The 19,645-nt window shown below is 39.0% G+C and overlaps 1 protein-coding gene across 2 annotated transcripts in view; it reads left to right on the plus strand.

The window, feature by feature from the left end:
• SPAG1 (sperm associated antigen 1) overlaps nucleotides 1–19,645 on the plus strand; it is a 69,165-nt gene that overhangs the window by 12,557 nt on the left and 36,963 nt on the right. For both annotated transcript variants that reach the window (XM_045077989.1, XM_045077990.1), the window contains 7 exons: nucleotides 1,362–1,487; nucleotides 5,125–5,189; nucleotides 6,068–6,177; nucleotides 6,935–7,040; nucleotides 10,216–10,346; nucleotides 13,624–13,730; nucleotides 18,476–18,635. In XM_045077989.1, coding sequence (XP_044933924.1) covers nucleotides 1,362–1,487; nucleotides 5,125–5,189; nucleotides 6,068–6,177; nucleotides 6,935–7,040; nucleotides 10,216–10,346; nucleotides 13,624–13,730; nucleotides 18,476–18,635 — 805 coding nt within the window. The remainder of the gene's footprint in view (nucleotides 1–1,361; nucleotides 1,488–5,124; nucleotides 5,190–6,067; nucleotides 6,178–6,934; nucleotides 7,041–10,215; nucleotides 10,347–13,623; nucleotides 13,731–18,475; nucleotides 18,636–19,645) is intronic.

Consider the following 19,645-nt stretch of genomic DNA (forward strand, 5'->3'; position numbering starts at 1 on the left):
TTACCCTGGGATCATGACCTGGGCTGAAGTCAGAAGCTTTAACCCACTGAGCCACCCAGGCACCCCATTTGAAGACAATTTGGGGGAATATGCATTCTCTAACCCAGAATGCTATGTTTTTTTAAACTTTTGGCTTTTTCAGGGTGCCTGGGTGGCTCAGTCGGTTAAGCGTCTGCCTTCGGCTCAGGTCATGATCCCAGGGTCCTGGGATTGAGTCCCTGCATCAGGCTCCTCGCTCAGCAGGGAGCCTGCTTCTCCCTCCCCTGTACTGCTCCCCCTGCTTGTACACTGTCTCTCTCTCTTTCTCTCTGTCAAATATATAAATTAGTAAAATCTTTAAAAAAATAAACTTTCTGCTTTCTCATTTTGCTATTTACTGACTTGAAATTGGAAACCTGGTAATTAATCTACAAGTTAAAATGACAGTTTGTGTCCAGAATTCTTTGACTTTATTGTCTGGGGAGTAACAGCATAGTTTTAGTTGCAGAAGCTGCTTTTTTCCCAGTTGCATATTCTTTTCCAGTTACCTCTTGACTTCGCCTCTTCTCCCTTTCTTTCATGCTTTTCCCTGCCACTTCTCCCTCTGCCCCCATTCTCTTTCTTACTCTTTGTCCTCCTCTGTAATGGCTCCTCTTCCTTTTTACCTTTCTCCTCTTCCTGTTTTTCTGTTCTTTCTCCTTCTTTCACCTCTGTGCTCCCATTTTGTTCCCCTGCCTCCTGCACAATTAGGACAGATAGTATAGTTTAGTGCTGTATCATGGCGCCTAATTTAATGAGACCTTCACCGTATAGCTGCTGAATAACAATAATAGAATTTCACAGGTAACAAGTCTCTCACTCAATTTGTTCCTAGAACCTGTGACAATGCAGTTTAATAAACATGATTATGAACCTATTATGTGCCAGACACTGTGCTAGGTTCCTGAATCACAAAGAGGAGACTAAGACATAGGTTCTACCCTCATGGAACTTACAGAAATGTGAGAGAGATGAATAGTACATGGATTATTTTAAATCTCTGTTAAAACATGGAGGAGGAACATTTCTAGCCCAACCAGGCAGTTCAGGGAAAGCTTGTTGGAAGGGTTGAGAGTAAACTTGCAAAATAATAGAAGAAGGAAGGGCAGCACAGATATGCATAATTTTACTGAATTGCACATTTGAAAGTGGTGAAGATAATCAATTTTGTTTTGTGTATTTTACCACAATTTAAAAGCATAGTAGAAGGGCATCTCAGGTAGAATCCATGACCAAATTGTCACCCAAAATATGGACCCATAGGAAATGATGATAATGTATAATTCTAACACTTGGTTAATTACTTCAAACTGTATGTTTATCTTCTTTCTCCTGCTTCTTAGAGTTGGGTTTCGGAAATTAAAAAAGACGAAAATAAAATGCACTTTCATGAAACTGAAGCATCTCCAGCAATGGAAGATCATTTGCCTCCAGTTCGTGGTTCAAACAGCTGTGTTCATGTTAGTAAGGTAGGCTGTTTTGGGGTGAGGTGTGGGGGGGGCAGAAGATTGTTTTTGGCTAAGAGAGCTAATGTTTAATCAGAATAACCACAGTGTGATGTCTTCTTCGAGAGCTGGGGATTATCTTGAAACTGACCTCATGCTGTTGTCTTCTCCAGGAGGCGTGTTTCATCACTTGGAGATCCAGATGAAACCGCATTTCCCTTTGAAGGCTTGCTTCTTGGGCTCACTGCCTTTTCTCATTTTTTCTTTTGTTATGACTTCTGTTCTTCTCTGACCAGTTTTGATGAGCACATAAGATTCAATTTAGTGGGGGCACGTGGATGGCTCAGTGGGTTAACACCTCTGCCTTTGGCTCGGGTCATGATCCCAGGGTCCTGGGATTGAGCCCTGCACTGAGCTCTCTGCTCGGCGGGGAGCCTGCCGCCCCCCACCCACCTGACTCTGTCTACTTGTGATCTCTGTCTGTGAAATAAATAAATAAAATCTTTAAAAAAAAAAAAAGATCCAATTCAGTTGGAAAGAATTTCAGGGAATACTTTTGTCTGTCCAGTGAAGATGTAGAAGAAATAGTTTATTACTTGATGAACTCGGGATTTAAAGTATTAAACAGATACTCTGAATCTGCTGAAGATGTCATTCCTCTGTTTACTGCATATTATTCCAGCCCCTTATGACGATTTCTCTGTGGCTGATCCCTATTTTGTCATGTAAACCTTTCCTTTTTTACCCATGGGTTCCATAGAGAAGGGACCTGTTGGGAGTCCCAGGTCCATTTATACTTAACTTCAAGTTAAAACTGAGCTTCTGGCCAGAAGATCTACCTGACCCTGTTGTTCCAGAATCTACCCATTGTGTCCTGGGCATTGGGAGCCTCTGGCCTTTCATGTGGACCCCACATTCCGTTCCCTCTGCCCTACTTTTTTCTTTTATTCCTATCATTTCTGAAAGATTGCCTATTCAAGTCTCTTCATTCTGGGCTAACTTACTCTTTTTATTTTCATTTCTTCTTTGAATACTCAGTTTTATTTAAAAATAAAATCCATAGCTCCTCATTACACTACTCGCTAATAATTTACCTTCCTGCATCTTTTTCCTCCCCATTAAGAATTGCTCATGTAAATGAGGTACACTGTAATCCTCAAAAAGGATGTCACTATCTGTCATCAATATATTTCTATTTATTGAACACCCATTTTTTGTTAAGTCTGTGCCCTGAATATATAACAGGAGGTTATAGTTCCATGGGATAGAGAGAATAGTGGTACAGTGATTCCCAAAGCATAATTTATGGGCCCTGGTTCTCCCAGAGATCCTTCCAGAGGGTCTGGAAAGTCAATGCTATTTTTAAAAATAATGCTACTGCTTTGTTCTTTTCACTGCATTGACATTTGTATTGAGGGTGAAGCTGTCGGGCCTTAGCATGAATCAAGGCAGTGAGTGGCGCCAAACTGGGCTGGTAGTCGCTGTTTTCTCCACGGCTCCCTATTTATAGTAAAAAAACTCCAATCTGACTTAAAAATGTCTTTGATGAAACAATAAAACGTATTTAAAACGTTTTTATTTAAAACGTATTTAACGTATTGTTAAGTCTTGAGTCTTGAGGACACCTCTTTCTAATATTCTGTGTGACAGAAGTATTCAAAAAGCACTTGACTGTGAGGTAAAACCTGGCACTTATTTCGAGAGGCAAGACTCGTGTAAATGAGTTGTCAGCTGAAGTCAGCTCTTTCCCAGAACAGGTTTAACCGGAAAGAGCGACTGACAGACAAATTATAGTTATTCAGACTTGGGTTTTTGACAAACGTTGTATTGAAAATGAATGAAGTGGGCCTGTCATTTTAAGGAAAACAACTGGCAGTGTCTTTTCCCAGTGAGAAAATCTGAGCTTTTCATCACAATTTAAGAGTATTTCATGTTCTTCTGCGGCTCTTAAATACCTGCTTGTAACAAAAAGTTTCCCCTAAAGGGTATACTTAAAGACTCTTCTGATGAGTTTGATGAAGATATTAATGGAGGGGCACCTCGGTAGCTCAGTGGGTTAAGCCTCTGCCTTCGGCTCAGGTCATGGTCTCAGCGTCCTGGGATTGAGCCCCACGTCAGGCTCTCTGCTCAGCACAGAGCCTGCTTCCCCTCTCTCTCTCTGCCTGCCTCTCTGCCTATTTGTGATCTCTCTCTCTCTCAAATAAATAAAATCTTTAAAAAAAAGATATTAATGGATAAGACTTTTAAATTGTATAATGAAATATATGTGTGTTTGGAAGATCTGTGTAACTTTGGATGACCACACCCAGTGTTACAAAATTGTGCATGAGTAAACAACCCATTCAAACTGGTTTCAGATTGTGACTGACTTTTAAGAAACCATTTAAGAAACTGTTGATGAACATTATGGCTCTTGTTTGCTTTCCTCCCATTTTCCACAAGTGCTTGGAGTGGGCCTGCAACCTAGGCTGGGCCAATGAATAGCACCAAGCTAGTGCTTGGTCAGGGACGGGCGCATGACCCAAGCTAGGGAATGCCGAGTCCTTCCCGAGATTTCTCTAACTAAAGGTGGAGAGAAGAGTCACTCTCCTTCTTTCTGGTTGGGAGGCCTGTGAGGTTAGAATCCTGTACTGCCTGTGGCCACTGTGCCTACTATATGGGAAAAGCAAGTAGCCAGTGGGGAGAAAGTGATATCTGTGGGCAGAAAGAAGCAGACACTAGGGACAGGGGGAGAGTGGGAGAGCTGGGGAGAGAGAGTATACAATCCTTTAGCTAGTAGTACACCTGTAATTTCATCAATTTGGTTATGTAAGCCAATAGTTTTTTTTTTTTTTTTTAAGATTTTATTTATTTGTCAGAGAGAGAGTGAGCACACAGGCAGGCAGAGTGGCAGGAAGAGGAGGCAGAGAGAAACGGGCTTGCCAGTGAGAAAGGAGCCCAATTCGGGACTTGATCCCAGGACCCTGGAATCATGATCTGAGCTGAAGGCAGATGCTTAATGGACTGAGCCACCTGGGTGTCCTAGTTTATTCTTTTTAAATAGGATTAGTCCAAGTCGGGTGTCTTTTGTTGCAAACAAAATATCTCCAATACAGCAAAGTAGTTATTCTTATTTCTCCAATGGCTTGGGTTTGTTTTTTGTTTTTGTTGTAAGATTTTATTTATTTGTCTGAGAGAGAGAGAGCACAAGCAGTGGGAGCAGCAGGCAGAGGGAGTAGTGGCTTCCCACTGACCATGGAATCCAATGTGGGACTCACCTCCAGAACTCTGGGGTCAGGACCTGAGCCAAAAGCAGACCTTAACCAACTGACCCACGCAGGCATCCCTCCAATACCTAGGTTTTAAAAGAATGGATGATAGTTGGTTATGTTTTTATTATAAGAAAATTGCTAAAAAATCACATTTCATACATGTGGGTTTTTAAATCTTACATACATACTTAAAGTCCAGTAGATTGCTCCCAGAATTAACTACCGATTTAAAATCCTTTTTAATGTGCTATATGTTAATAGTTACAGTACTTGAATTGTTATAACTTCAAGAGGACCTATTTTTCTTATCCACTCAGTTAGTATATCTTAATTCAATCCTTCACACTGTATTTATCATAAAACCTACTAATCTTAAATATGTCTCATAAAATATTCTTTTATTCTCTCAGGAAAAATATTCTAATAGCAGACGACCTAAAAAGAAAATTCCGAGGGATTATGCAGAATGGGATAAGTATGTTTTATATTTCATAATACAAAATTTGTCACTGAAAAATTCTCTACCATAAAATATTATAGTAACTTCTTAATTTTTATAAGTCTGAACATATCAAGACTGCCAAGTTACTTTTGGTAGAGTACTAAGAGTATCCGGTGTAAGTAATGAACAACAGTTGGAAGGAAGGCAGGCAGGAGCAAGCCCCAAGCTCCCCCAAGTGGAAACCACCCTTAAAAGGAGTCCTCCAATGTTCCCTGCCCCCCCATGATAGATGACAAAAACCTGATTGGATGAAAGACCCATCTCGGTTAACCAGGTTAAAACAGCCCACTGGCAAGTCCATAAAAATCCCTAGATGTAGACACTCCAGGTTACAACCCTCTCAAGTCCCTCCCTTTTCAGGAGCTTTGTACTATGCCTCAATAGCTCAATAAATGTTGCTTTGCTGCCCACCACTCTTCCTCTGGTCTACCCCTTGATTTTTCATAGTGGCATGACCAAGAACTGTGGACACGGAGCTAAAAGAAATCCTGTAACATAAGCACTTTTGATCTTATTTTTTCATTAAATAAATATCTACAGCATCCTTTCATTTATAAAAGCAACCAAAAATAATTCAGGTAATCCTATGCCCATCAAAAATAAAAAGGAACAAAAACTTTAAGTCGAGATAAATTAGTCACATTTTAATGACAAAGTTCTGATTAATTTTGAAGTCCTCACTTGAATTACGTGGTTTCTAAGAGCAAATACAGACGATTTATAATATGAACCTGTTATGCATTTTTAGAATATGTCTCTAAAGGCACAGTGGTATGACATAAGACCTTCAATAATAAATTGAATTTCCTTGCTTGTTTTGTACATTCTTTGTTTTTTTTTCTTTCATTAAGGTTTGATGTGGAAAAGGAATGTTCAAAAATTGATGAAGATTACAAAGAAAAAACTATAGTAAACAACAAGTCACATTTGTCTAAAATTGAGACAAGAATAGACACAGCAGGTAATTGGGAAAAAATAATAATTTCATAGTTTTCACATTTTCAAAATTATAATAAAAACTATCAAACTAGATAAACTTCTCTTTAAGTGCTATAGATTTCCATTAAAAGTTTATGGATTTTCTCCTAGAGTTGACCACTTCTAGCAAATTCAGTTTCATCCTTTAACTACTTAATTTTATATGAGTAATAGTTACCCTACTTAAATTTAATAAGACTCAAAAATATAAATCTAGTTTTTAACTATAATTTTTCTTTATATTTTTCAAATCATTTTTTTTCCAAATCCCCCCCCTTTTTTTGGCCTCAAAACAAAATGATATGGCATTTATTTGTTTTCACTCGAAGTCCTTAGGTGTATAGCACCTTTAAAGTGAAATACAGGGGCGCCTGGGTGGTAAGTGGGTTGGGCCTTTACCTTGGCTCAGGTCATGATCCCAGGGTCCTGGAATCGAGCCCCATGTCGGACTCTCTGCTCAGCATGGGGCCTACTTCCCCTCTCTCTGCCTGCCTCTGTGCCTACTTGTGATCTCTGTCAAATAAATAAATTAAATCTTTAAAAAAAAAAGATAAAGTAAAATACAACCAATAATAATTTAAAAAATCTAAACCCTCCCAAATTGTGAATTATTTAAGGAAACATTTCCTAAACAGGAAATGTTTCTTTTATTTACTTCACAAATGACTGTTTCTGTTAAAATAAGCATTTTTGGATTTAAACTTTTTAAAAATTCTGTTCAATTTTATTTTTATTTCTAGGTCTAACTGAGAAGGAAAAGACTTTTCTTGCTACTCATGAAAAGGAAAAAGGAAATGAAGCTTTTAACTCAGGGGACTATGAAGAGGCTGTGATGTATTATACTAGGTGAGCAGATTTTTGTTGTTGTTTCTGTTACCTTTCTTTTTTTTTAAGCATGCTTCACACCCAAAATGAGTCTTGGACCTGGAGATCAAGAGTTACGTGCTTTACTAACTGAGCCAGCCAGGAACCCCTTGTTGTGGTTTAAACTTGCCATTTAAAAAACATGATAATGTTTATATTTAATCATTGAAATGATATAAATAAGTTAAAAAGTCTGTGTCCGAATTACTGAAGATATTATAATTATTATTTACCATAAATTCACTTGTGTTTGCCTTATTTTTCAATACTTTTCTCAACCTCTTAAGCTCCCTGATCCCCAGTTTTGACAGAGGTCCCAACTTTCCCATTTTCCAGAGAAAATAGAAGCCATCTGAATGGAACGTGACAGAAAGTTCATATAGTATAGAGCGTAAGAACTCAGGCTCTGCAATTAGATTGCCTGGATCTAATCCTGGTACTTAATGATGCTACCTCCCACCACAGGGCCTTTGCATATGCTGGGTCTGCTGTGTAGAAATTCTTTCCCCTTCTCATTATCTAGTTAATTCACATTTACCTTAAGGTCTCATCCTATGCTTCACTTCTTTGGGGAAGTCTTCCTTTACCTCCCCGACAAGGCTAAGTCTCCACCCTACTCCATTCCTCCCCACCTCTGACTCCCAGTTTATAGGCTCTTAGAGCAGTCTTGCCTCTTCTTTGTGGTACTTGTTGAAGGTACAGTTTAAATTTGTGTATTTTGATAGTAACTGGACTATAAACTCTGTCAGAGCAGAGTGGCCTTATCAGTTTTCTTATAACTTTGTATCCCCAGGCCCAATAAAGTACCTGGTTCATAGTAGATGTTTAATAAATACTTATATGGACTTTTTAAAAATAAACATTTTGTTTATTTATTTGAAAGAGGGAGAGCATGAGCGGGGAGAGGGTTAGAGGGAGAGGGAGAATCAGTTTCCCTGCTGAGCAGAGAGCCCAGTGTGGGGCTCAACCCCAGGACCCTGAGATCCTGACTTGAGCTGAAGGCAGACACTTTACTGACTGAGCCACTCAGGTGTCCACTTACGTGTACTTTTTTTTTAAGATTTTATTTATTTATTTATTTGACAGAGAGAAATCACAAGTAGATGGAGAGGCAGACAGAGACAGAGGGAAGCAGGCTCCCCGCTGAGCAGAGAGCCCGATGCGGGACTCTATCCCAGCACCCTGAGACCATGACCTGAGCTGAAGGCAGCGGCTTAAACCACTGAGCCACCCAGGCGCCCCACTTACGTGTACTTTTGAAGCTCTTAACAGGAAACAAAAAGTAGACTAATTTCCTAAATTATTGTTACAAACTCATTGTGCTTATAGAATCCCTTATGCTATGTTAGAAATAAACTCTCTATGATCTTTTTTTCACCTTTGGAAGGAAGATTTTTTTCTTCAATGTTGCTTCTCTACAGAAGTTTGTTTCCCCTATTTAAATGAACATGCAAGGTAAAAAGGCTATTAATCTATCTCTCACTCAGTATTTGTCTTCCCTTTTCATGCAGGTGGAAATCAGCTTGATGCTGTTCTCTCTCTTGTAGATTTCCACCAGTAGAGAATCTCTTAGTCTATTACAGGGAGCATAATTTTTCCTCTTTTAAGAAATCAGAGTGGTGCAGTCAAAGCAGCATAGCAGTAAGGAAACTCAACTGCCACTTTCTGACCCTGGGCAGTTTCTTTGCCTCTCTGGCCTCGGTTTCCTCAATGTGATGAGGTTGTTACAGTGCCTAATTCAGAGCTGCTGTGAGGATTTAATAAAACAACACAAAGGCAGGATAACTTGGTGGCAGTGACAGCAGGTGCTGGAGTACACTGGGTTTGAGTCCTGCCTCTCATTTACTAGCCTGTGGCCTCGGGCATGCTGCTTAGCCTTTCTGTCATATCTGTTTTTCTCATCTGTAAGGTAGGAAGAGCAGTAATACCTCCTGGTATTTGTGCCAGGCATGTAGGAGGTACTCAGTGTCAGGTACTTGTATTAGTCATTCTTGTATTGTCTGTCTTTGGTCTCTACCCAACCATATGATTTCTTTATATTCATCTTTAATGATCTTAGTAAATTGCTACTTTTTGTGGCTTTTTTCCCTTTTCATTTTCTATTTTTTTTCCAGCTTTATAAAATTCAGTGTACTGATCCCCTTATCTTTCCTATACGTAGGAATGCATCATTTCACAGCACTCCAAATCAACTTATTAAGCAATAACAGGGGAGGTTTTAAGTCCTTCTTTTCATCAGTTATTTGGCTTTCATACCCTTAATGTAACAAAATTTCTTAAAGTCTGTACTCCTCAGTAAATATACTCTCTCCTTCCATTAACTTTTTCTGATTAAATTGTGATCATTTCCTTAGAATTAAGTCTAGTTTTAGATTACAAACTGAACTGTTCTTTTTAGATTACAAAGTAAACTCAATATAGGATAAACTTAATATAGGATATTAGTTGTGGCTGATTGCTCCATTTTTTTGGTACTAGGAAATTGTCCCCGAGGTGTCAAAATAATGTATTTGATATTTGATGTTAACTAATCTGTTTTTTTATGAGATCTGTGGGTATGTAGCTTACTTCTATAGCCAGAGTCAACCTTAAACTGCTTAACTGAATGTTCAGCATCTGTCTAAATATTGATTCAGTGTGTCTACAGAGCTATATTTTATTATACTTGATGATGTCGGCTGTATAGTTTGCTAGAGCTGCCATTACAAAGTGCCACAGGCTGAGGGACTCAAAAAGCAGAAATTTATTTTCTCACTGTGTGGAGGCTCCAAATCTGAGATCAAGGTGTCAATAGGGCTGGTATCTTCTGAGTCCCCTCTTCTTGGCCTGGAGGTAGCCATCTTCTCTCTCTGTCTGCAAGTGGTCTTTCCTCAGTATGTGTCTCTGACATAATCTCCTCCTTCTATAAGGACACCAGTCATAATGGATGAGGGTATTCCCTCATGACCTCATTTTAACTTAATCATCTCTTTAAACTCAATCTCCAAATATAGTTATATTCAGAGCTGCTTGGGGTGAGGACTTCAGCATATGAGTTTGGGGGACACAGCTGTACCCGTAACACAGGCTATAATTGTTTTCACAATTTTAGCTGAGTTTATCTATCTACTTAAGTTTTCCACTGGTCTATTTTTGCCAATAAGTGTCTCTTTTGTAGGAGTATATCCGTTCTCCCCACTGTGGTGGCCTATAACAACCGTGCTCAAGCAGAACTCAAACTACAGAACTGGAACAGTGCTTTCCGGGATTGTGAAAAGGTCTTGGAGTTAGAACCTGGAAACTTGAAAGGTAAAAAACATTCACAGAGTGCTTTAAATTTATGTCAGGATTTGTTAGACTATTTGTAGATACTCCTTATGATTATATTAAGCCTACTTCAAATACACTCTAATTTCTGTGAATCATCACTTTCATAAAGTTACTTTTAACTTCAAGTTTAACTTGGAATTTAAATTCCTGGCTATTTGTGTGAAGTAGTTAATAATCCCAGGAGATTAAATAAAATATATATGGTTTTAGAGAAAGATCTCAAGCTTATATTTGAACCATTGTTGGTTTTCTTTTTATCTTTCAGTTATTTTTATTGTGGTAAAATATATATAACATGAAACTTATCATCTTTATCATTTGTCAGTACAATTCAGTGGTGTTAAATGCATTCATATAGTTGTGCAGTTTTCACTATCCTCCGTTTCCAGAACTTTTTATTTTTTAATCCTGCATGACTGACATGCTCTGCCTGTTAAACAGTAATACTCTACTTTCCCTTCCCACCAGTCTCTGACAACCACAATTCTCCTTTCTGTTTCTATGGTTTTACAGTTCTAGGTATCTCATCTAAGTGGAATGATTCAGTATTTATCTTTTTGTTACTGGCTTGTTGAACTATCTTTTTATCTGAAAAATATCTAAGTGTAATTTAATATAAAATTTCTGACATTAATATAATAAGCCCTTGCTTGAGGTCTAGAACCTTCTGCCAGTAGCGTTTTGGGCATTTCCACCTACATGTCCATAGACATTTTATTTATTTTTATTTATTTATTTATTTATTTATTTGAGAGAGAGTGAACACAAGAGGGGTGAGGGGCAGAGGGAAAGGCAGATTCCCTGCTGAGCGAGGAGCCTGATGGGGGGCTCGATCCCAAGACCCTGAGATCATGATCTGAGACGAAGGCAGCCGCTTAACTGATTGAGTCACCCAGATGCCCCTCCATAGACATTTTAAATTAAATGTGCCCAAAGCTAACTATATCTTTGTTTGGATTTCCTGTCTCAGTGGCTGCACAACCTTGCTGTGGTCTGAGCCTGACTATACAGGTCTAAGCCTGACTATACAAGTCAGACTCCGCTCTCTTTCTCTGTGATGGAGAAGGAATCACTCCACAAGGGAGCAGCATAATTTGTAATACACTCTATTTCTTTAAATGTTACGGATTTGAGGAAGTGTAAACACTTACTTTTTTTCACACGGAATGTACCCTTGTGTGCCCGTGAACATGGGTGTGCAGAAGCCATGGGCATGCTTAGGGGGGAGATCCTGGAACATCAGCCCAGTCATTGCCATGGATTGCCCTCCTTTTGCCAGCAAAATCCTCTTGCGCCTGTAATTTGTCTCTGTCACAGAGTATGGGTGGGCTCCCCAGTTTTAGGAGGTGGCAAAAAAGTTTGGCAATCTCCTGATGGGCCCCCACCAACACAGTGCTAGGCACTGTGCCAGGTTCTTGACATGTATTAACTCCACTAATTTCACAATAGCTGAGTAGAGGTGCAGATACTATTGCTAGTACACTCAGTTTACAAAAGTGGGAACTCAGGCATAGAAAGATTAAGCATTTCACCCACAATCACACAGCTAGCGAATGGCAGACAGGACTCAGCACTGGGCAGTGGACTCCAGAGCCTACACTCAAGCACAGTGCTCATCTGCTACCAGAATGACTTTATGTTTCCACTTTTCCTTGTTTGAGTGATTTCAAAAGCACCAGAATCTTCACTACTTAAAAAACAAACTGGGGCTCCTGGGTGGCTCCGTGGGTTAACCCTCTGCCTTTGGCTTAGCTCATGATCTCAGGGTCGTGGGATGGAGTCCTGCATTGGGCTCTCTGCTCAGCGGGGAGCCTGCTTCCCCCTGCCTCTCTGCCTTCTTGTGATCTCTCTCTCTCTGTCAAATAAATAAATAAAATCTTTGAAAAAATAAATATATGAAAATAAAAAATAAAAAAATAAATAACTGGATAGAGCCAAGTCTAGTAATGAGTAGGGCTAGAAAACATTAAGAAGTCTTATGTTGGCTTAAGTGAATAAATAATTTCCTTCTCAAAACTTTATGTTTAACTCAAAATATAATTGTTCTAAATGCAGTGTGGTATTTTAGTTCAGCCTGCAACAGAAAAAGGTTTTAGAGGAGAAGCTAGTGAAATGCAACTCAAGCCTGTAGCTTAGTTAATAATAAAATACCAATGTTAATTTCTTGGTTTTGGCAAATATTCCATAATTAGGTAAGAAGTTAGCATGAGGGAAAGCTGGAAGAAGGCATGTGAAAACTCTCTGTAGTATCTTTGCAGCTTTGCCATACATCTAAAATTATTTCAAAAATTAAAAGTTAAAAAAATGCTAACTGTTATATCATGCCTACTTCTTTATGGATGTTCCCTTCTGAGTAGTAATAGTAATAGCTAAACTTGTACTTAAAGTATAGTATACAGTTTGGGTTAAATTTATGACAATGATTTATCCTGTAGATTTTCATGGCTCATTCTATGTTGTAAGATAGCATATTAAAATATATTGGATATAAAACATAAAAAAATATATTGGATATAAATTTCTTGCTTTTCAGAATTTCTAAGCCTCATTCTTTTCAAAATAATAACTTACTATACGAAGTTCTCTGATAATACAGGGATAATGATGGGACTATAAAGGCATTCCTTATTAGTATTACTACTAAAATAATTCAATAGTAAAAAATAATTGTCAAATGATTTGAAATATACAGAAAATCTGACATAAATTACCAACGTGCTCAATTTCTGAACTGAGCCGACCTCGTCTTCAGGATTCTGTCAGTTCCCTGTGTGAAATACCTTCTTCTAATCATTTTATAGGTTGCTATAAAGCCTTTGCTAATGGCTCATAGTCTGAGCCATCTGCTGGTCAGCAATGTACTAAATTTGAGTAAAGGATTTTCTCAATTTTCATAAAAGGCAAAATAATGCTAGTGGTGATAATTAAGAGGAAAATGTTACTGTTTCTTGAAAAGCTTCCCAATATCGCAGTCCGGCATGGTGCCTGTGAGGGTCCGGTCTCTGAGTGCTTGGAGGAGCTGGCAGGGCCTGGGGCTATTGGAGGATCAGGTTGTGGGAGGGGACTGTTGCCGGAGGCAGCCTCCTCTGTTTACCCCAGTATCATTTTCTATACACACAACAGTATGAAAGTGGGTGTAATTAAGCTTTGCCCAATTGCACACTAAGCTATTCTATTTGTATCCTTCTACTTGAAAAATAGGCTCTCACCATGATACCACATGTTAAAAATACAACTTTTTTGGATAAATTTTCAGCTCTTCTGCGCCGTGCCACTACATATAAACATCAGAACAAGCTCCAGGAAGCTATAGAAGATTTGAATAAAGTACTGAATGTTGAACCTGATAATGAGTTGGCCAAAGTAAGTAACAGAAAGTGATTCCTCACCTAATTCTATAGTTGTTCTTTTTTATTATTATTTTTTTCAATTTTTAAAAAGATGTTGGGGCACCTGGGTGGCTCAGTCGTTAAGCATCTGCTTTCTTCTTGGGTCATGATCCCAGGGTCCTGGGATCGAGTCCCAAATTGGGCTCCCTGCTGGGCGGGGAGCCTGCTTCTCCCTCTCCCTTTGCCCCTGCTTGTGTTCCCTCTCTCGCTGTCTCTCTGTCAAATGAATAAATGAAATCTTAGGAAAAAAAGATTTTATTTCTTTGAGAGAGAGAGAGTGAGCTAGTGAGCGAGACAGCACAGCAGCAGGGAAGGAAGGAGAGGGAGAAGCAGACTCCCTGCTGAGCAGGGAGCCCAATTTGGGGCTTGATCCCAGGACCCTGGGATCATGACCTGAGCTGAAGGTAGATGCTTAATCAACTGAGCCACCTAGATGCCCAGTTATTTTATTTTTTTAAAAGATTTTATTTATTTGACAGAGATCACAAGTAGGCAGAGAGGCAGGCAGAGAGGCAGGCAGAGAGAGAGGGGGAAGCAGGCTCCCTGCTGAACAGAGAGCCTGATGCGGGACTCCATTCCGGGACCCTGGGATCATGACCTGAGCTGAAGCAGAGGCTTAAACCATTGAGCCACCCAGGCATCCGCAGTTATTATTTCTGTATTTGTTAAAATGACATCAGTCTTGTTGGATGAATGATATTGAGAATTAGGTTACTGCTTTAAAAACTAGGTCTATCCAAAAGAAAACAAAACAAAACAAAAACTAGGTATATCCCAGAAATACCTGAAAGTGTTAATAGCTATTTGAAGTGGAAGAAAGCAGGCTCTGAAAATGTCCAAATCTCTAAGCCTACTTCTGAAGGACATTTATTTATTCAGATATGTAACATTGTGTATAAGGGTACTTGTGTTGATTTGACACGTTAATGTATTGCAGGACGATCACACCTTAGCTTTAGCGAACACCTCTGTCACGTCACATAATTATTATTATTTTTGTGTGCGTGGTAAGAAAAATTAAGTTCTCATCTCTTAGCAACTTGGAAGTTTAGAATACAGTCTTGCTGACTACAATCTCTGTACCGTACCTTAGCTCTCCAAGACTTGATCAACTACTAATTACAAGTTTGTATCCTTAAGCCTGTACCTTTCTGGCTCCTAGTAATAGTCATTCTACTTTCTGTTCTTATAAGCCTGTCTTTTTTAGATGTGACAAGTAGGTGATATCATACAACAGGAATATTTGATTTGTCTCTTTACTGAAGTGTTGTAGAAAATGCTTTCTCTGAGGCAATCTCAATGTATTATGCAGAGTGGTATGGAAGTTTCCTAGGTAGGATCAGGCGCGCGCTCCGTGGCCACAGAAGAGTGCGTGGTAAGCGTAGTGCCACTGAGGACATTCACGGCCTGACTGAGCAGACCGACTGAGGTATGCAGCCCGGGGGCTGTTTTGAGGCCTAAGGACTAGAATTAAGTGTGAGCTGTGAGATTTTACCCTACTTACAAATTAACAAGATGGTCTAGCAGAAGAGAAAAGACTTCTGGGTCAGACACAAAGGACTCTCATTCACACTACAGCAAACTGATGAGCTTCAAGGTTGTGTCAGCTCCCCTGACCCCCAAGTCCCATGGGGGTGGTGCAGAGTGACCCAGATAGAGCTGCTCTCATTGGGTTTGTATCACAGCTGAGGAATCCCAAATCTCAGACACCCCTGTCTTTTATAATGGGATACAAGGAAACCTGCCCAAAATTCTGTTATGGAGGGAAATATCATTATTTTACTGGAAAGCACCTCCTCCTCTCTTCTCTGAAGAGAAATACTCTGTTTTCCAAGGCTGCTCTTAGTAACACATCCTAAAAAAGATGGTCCAGAACAAGTGTTATTTATACCACCGCTCACAACATACTTAGAAATGTGAGAAACCCATGGAGAACTGTCTTCCAGCAGTGAGTTGTCTCTGTTTCCACACACACCTATTGGGTTATCTGTCTCTCTCTCATCTTTGGCAGTTGAATTCCTATGTATTTGTCAAGTTAGCATTTCAGTGGATTAGGTTTAGGGCCTGGCTCAAGAACACATCTTTTTCCCATAGTACTTTCATTTTTTAGTGGTATATTTATTGAAAAGTTAACATGACAATATTCGAAAAAAAAAAAAAAAAACTAAAACAAGGAAAACCACCTTTAATGTCACTGCACAATGACTTAACCATTGTATCTTAACCAATGCAAAGATTAACTCAAAATGGATCATATACCTCAGGGTAAAACCTGGAATATAAGAGTGCTAGAAGGACACATAGGATAAAATCTTTATGACCTTGGATTAGACAAATCTTCCTTAGATGTGACATAATGGCACAATCATAAAAGGAAAAATTGGTAAATTGGACTTCATCAAAATTTAAAAATTTTGTTCTTTAAAAGACATTATCAGAAGGAAAAAAAAGACAAGTCATAGACTGGGAAAAAAAAATTTGCAAATGGTATATCCAAAAAAAGACTTTCATCGTGAATATACACACGGTCTCCAACTTACAATGGCTTGGCTTAACAACCTTTTGACTTTATGATGGTACAAAAGTGATTGGTTTCTATTGAATACCTAACTTCGAATTTTCATTTTTTTTTCCCAGACTAGCAATATGCTGGGCAGGGGCAGCGAACCACAGATCCCAGTCAGCCATGCGCTCATAGCGGGAAACGGATACACCCACAACCATTCTGTGCCCAAGCAACCATTGTGTTGTTGACTTTCAGTACAGTATTCAATAAGTTACACGAGATATTCATCACTTCATTATAGAACAGGTTTTGTGTTAGAGGATTTTGCCCAACCTTAGGCTAATATAAGCCGTTCTGAGCACGATTAAGGGAGGCGAGGCTAAGCAAGCTATGCTGTTTAGTAGGTTAGGTGTGGTAAATGCGTTTTCAACTTACAGTGGGGTTATTAGTGTTATGCCCCAATAACGGGTCCGTGATTAAAGGAGCGAGACTGATATAAAGCAAAGGTCAAGCAAAGCTTTATTTTGCGCCAAGCATCAAGAATCTAACTGAATATTCAGGGACGCACCTCTTACAAGAGAGGGCGACCCTTCTCTGTTTCATAGACTAGCTTTTAAGGGCAAAGGCTATGCGGTTGGGCCTGGCCACGCACAGGTGACCAATGAGATTGTAACACACAGGAAACTCCACAGTGATGCTAGGTGACCAACTGAATTACAATTTCCCCTAGTAGACAGTTGAACCAGCCTGTTACACCTTGATTAGGATTGGCGCCAAAAAGGCTCCTAAAGGGCGGGGCCCATACTCGTTGGTAGCTACCTAGACAGTATGCAACCTCCCACTGATCCAAGTCTCCACTGGCCTGACCCACCCTTGTATCTGGGCTTTGTTACCTGGAGCTGGTTTCCGGGACTTGTTTTTTTTAACCGGGACTTGTTTTTAAGTGAATCCCCTGGGGGAAGGGAAGCAGGGACAGTTTAAGTGTTAAACAATGAGGTTTTTGTTTAACCTCAATGAAAGCCTCTTGCTAAAATATAAAAATATAAAATAGGTCCTTCCAATTAGGGCATAACCCCGTTGTAATTTGAGGAAGATCTGTAAGAACTGCAAAGAACTCTAAAAACCCAATAATAAGAACACAAACAGGCACATTTTAAAAAAGCAAAATATTTGAGTATCAGACTCTTCACCGAAAGAGATATGTAAATATGAAATAAGCATATGAAAAGCTACTCAATATCATTAGTCACTAGGGAAATGTAAATTAGAACCACAATGCCTGGGTGGCTCAGTTGGCTAAGTCTCTGCCTTTGACTCAGGTCAAGATATCTGGGTCCTGGGATCAAGCCCCTCATAGGGCTGCTGCTCAGCTGGTAGCCAGTTTCCTTCTCCTCTCCTTATGCTCTCTCACACTCTATCTCTCTCTCTCTCAAATAAATAAATAAAATCTTTTAAGAAATGGGAAGAAACTTTTGGGAATGAGGGATATATTATGTCAAAATCTATTAACGTGCATTCTAAGCATGAGACTTTGTGAACTATACCTCCGAAAGCTGTTAAAAATGGGCATGGGGGGAAGGAAAATGTTTTGCTATATACATATTTTTCATTCTAATTGGCATAAAACATAAAACTTTAAACATAAAACTTTAAACGTTAATCTAAAAAATATGTGTTGTATGATTTTATTTTTATAAAACTATCTCTGTACGTATGTGTCAAAATATATTAGAATATGTCAGAATGACACTGTTATCAGAGTGGCAGAATTTAAGATGATTTCTTTTTTTCATGCTCATTATGCTTTTTTTTTTTTTAGTAATGGACATGTATGATTATAATCAGACAAAGCAGTGAAGTTATTTGAAAAAAAAAATCCCCATAAAAAGTGTTGTCCTATGTATCTTTATTAACTTTCATTTTTTTAAAAGATTTTATTTATTTATCCAACAGAGAGAGATCACAAGTAGGCAGAGAGGCAGGTGGGGGGGGCGCAGGGAGCAGGCTCCCTGTTGAGCAGAGAGCCCGATGTAGGGCTCTATCCCAGGACCCTGAGATCATGACCTGAGCTGAAGACAGAGGCTTAACCCACTGAGCCACCCAGGCACCCCATCTTTATTTATTTTTTAGTATTTTCATATAGCTACCCGACAGAATGGTTGTATTTTTAATTAAAGGAAAACATTTCCTTTAACATGGTGATTATGTTGCAGAAGACCTTGTCGGAGGTTGAGAGAGATCTGAAAAATTCTGAACCTGCATCTAGGGCTCAAACCAAAGGGAAGAGAATGGTTATCCAGGAAATAGAAAACTCAGAGGATGAATGTGGGAAGGACAGCGGAAGAGCCCAGGAAGACGGCAGTGGAGATAAGAGTAAAACATTTTTCCTCTTTTGGTTACGCAAAAACATCCCTTTTTATATGGGCTGGCTCAAATTTCCTATTTTTACAAAAATTCTTAGTCTGCCAAAACTTTCCTAGCTGCACCATGTAAATCCACAAATAAGTTTGTTCTTTTTTCTTAGAAAGGGAGAGAGACAAGGGGAGGGGCAGAAGGAGAGGGAGAGAGACGATCGATACCAGCAGCAGAACCGATCTTATAACCCTGAGATCATGACCCAAGCTGGAATTAAGAGTCAAACACTTAATTGACTGAGCCACCCAGGCGCCCCAAATTTTTTCTTACTGTTTTTCTTAATACAATCTCCCCAACCCATTTTTTTGCTTAACCTGACACCTTTCCTCTAGTGTTCAATTCAGTTCTTGTTTATCATGGTATGTTGACATTATTGATAATTTGCAAGTTAACCTTAAATCCCTCTCCTAGATGATTGTTTTGTATCCAGCTACTTGGTTGTCAACCAGATGTGTTTTCTTCACAGGGATGAATGCATTGTTGGGAAATTGCTTATGTGCCTCTCAAAAAAATTTTAAATATGCAAAAGAAATAGGTATAATTTCACTTCTGGTACCATTTTTTAAGAGAATCTAGACTAGATAAACTTCATTTTAATAATATATAGTAAAGATAGTTATATCACCTTTAAAGGGGAAGATGCACCTATTCCCATAACAAGGGCAGGGGTACGAATTTACCCCTTTTCTGAGAGCTCCCAAGCAACCAAAGGGAAACTAACAGTTTTGAAAATTATTCATAGGCAAAAATTAACTTGTAAGTAATTTGACAGAATATTTTAATTTTGAGAGAAAAGTATAAAATGTTTAGCTCATTCAACTTAAAGTAAAAATTTTAATATTTTTAATACAGAAATATAATGTAAAATATACAGCTCAAGACAAAATATCAGTGCAATCAGGGTAAAGACAAAGGAACAGAAAAGAAGGGGGGAAGAGCGAAAAGGAATCAGAGTAAGAGCACCATGG

This window comes from Mustela putorius, unplaced genomic scaffold, assembly GCF_011764305.1.
Source record: "Mustela putorius furo isolate JIRA1106 unplaced genomic scaffold, ASM1176430v1.1 tig00000228_pilon_pilon_pilon, whole genome shotgun sequence".
NCBI classification, from domain to species: Eukaryota; Metazoa; Chordata; class Mammalia; order Carnivora; family Mustelidae; genus Mustela; species Mustela putorius.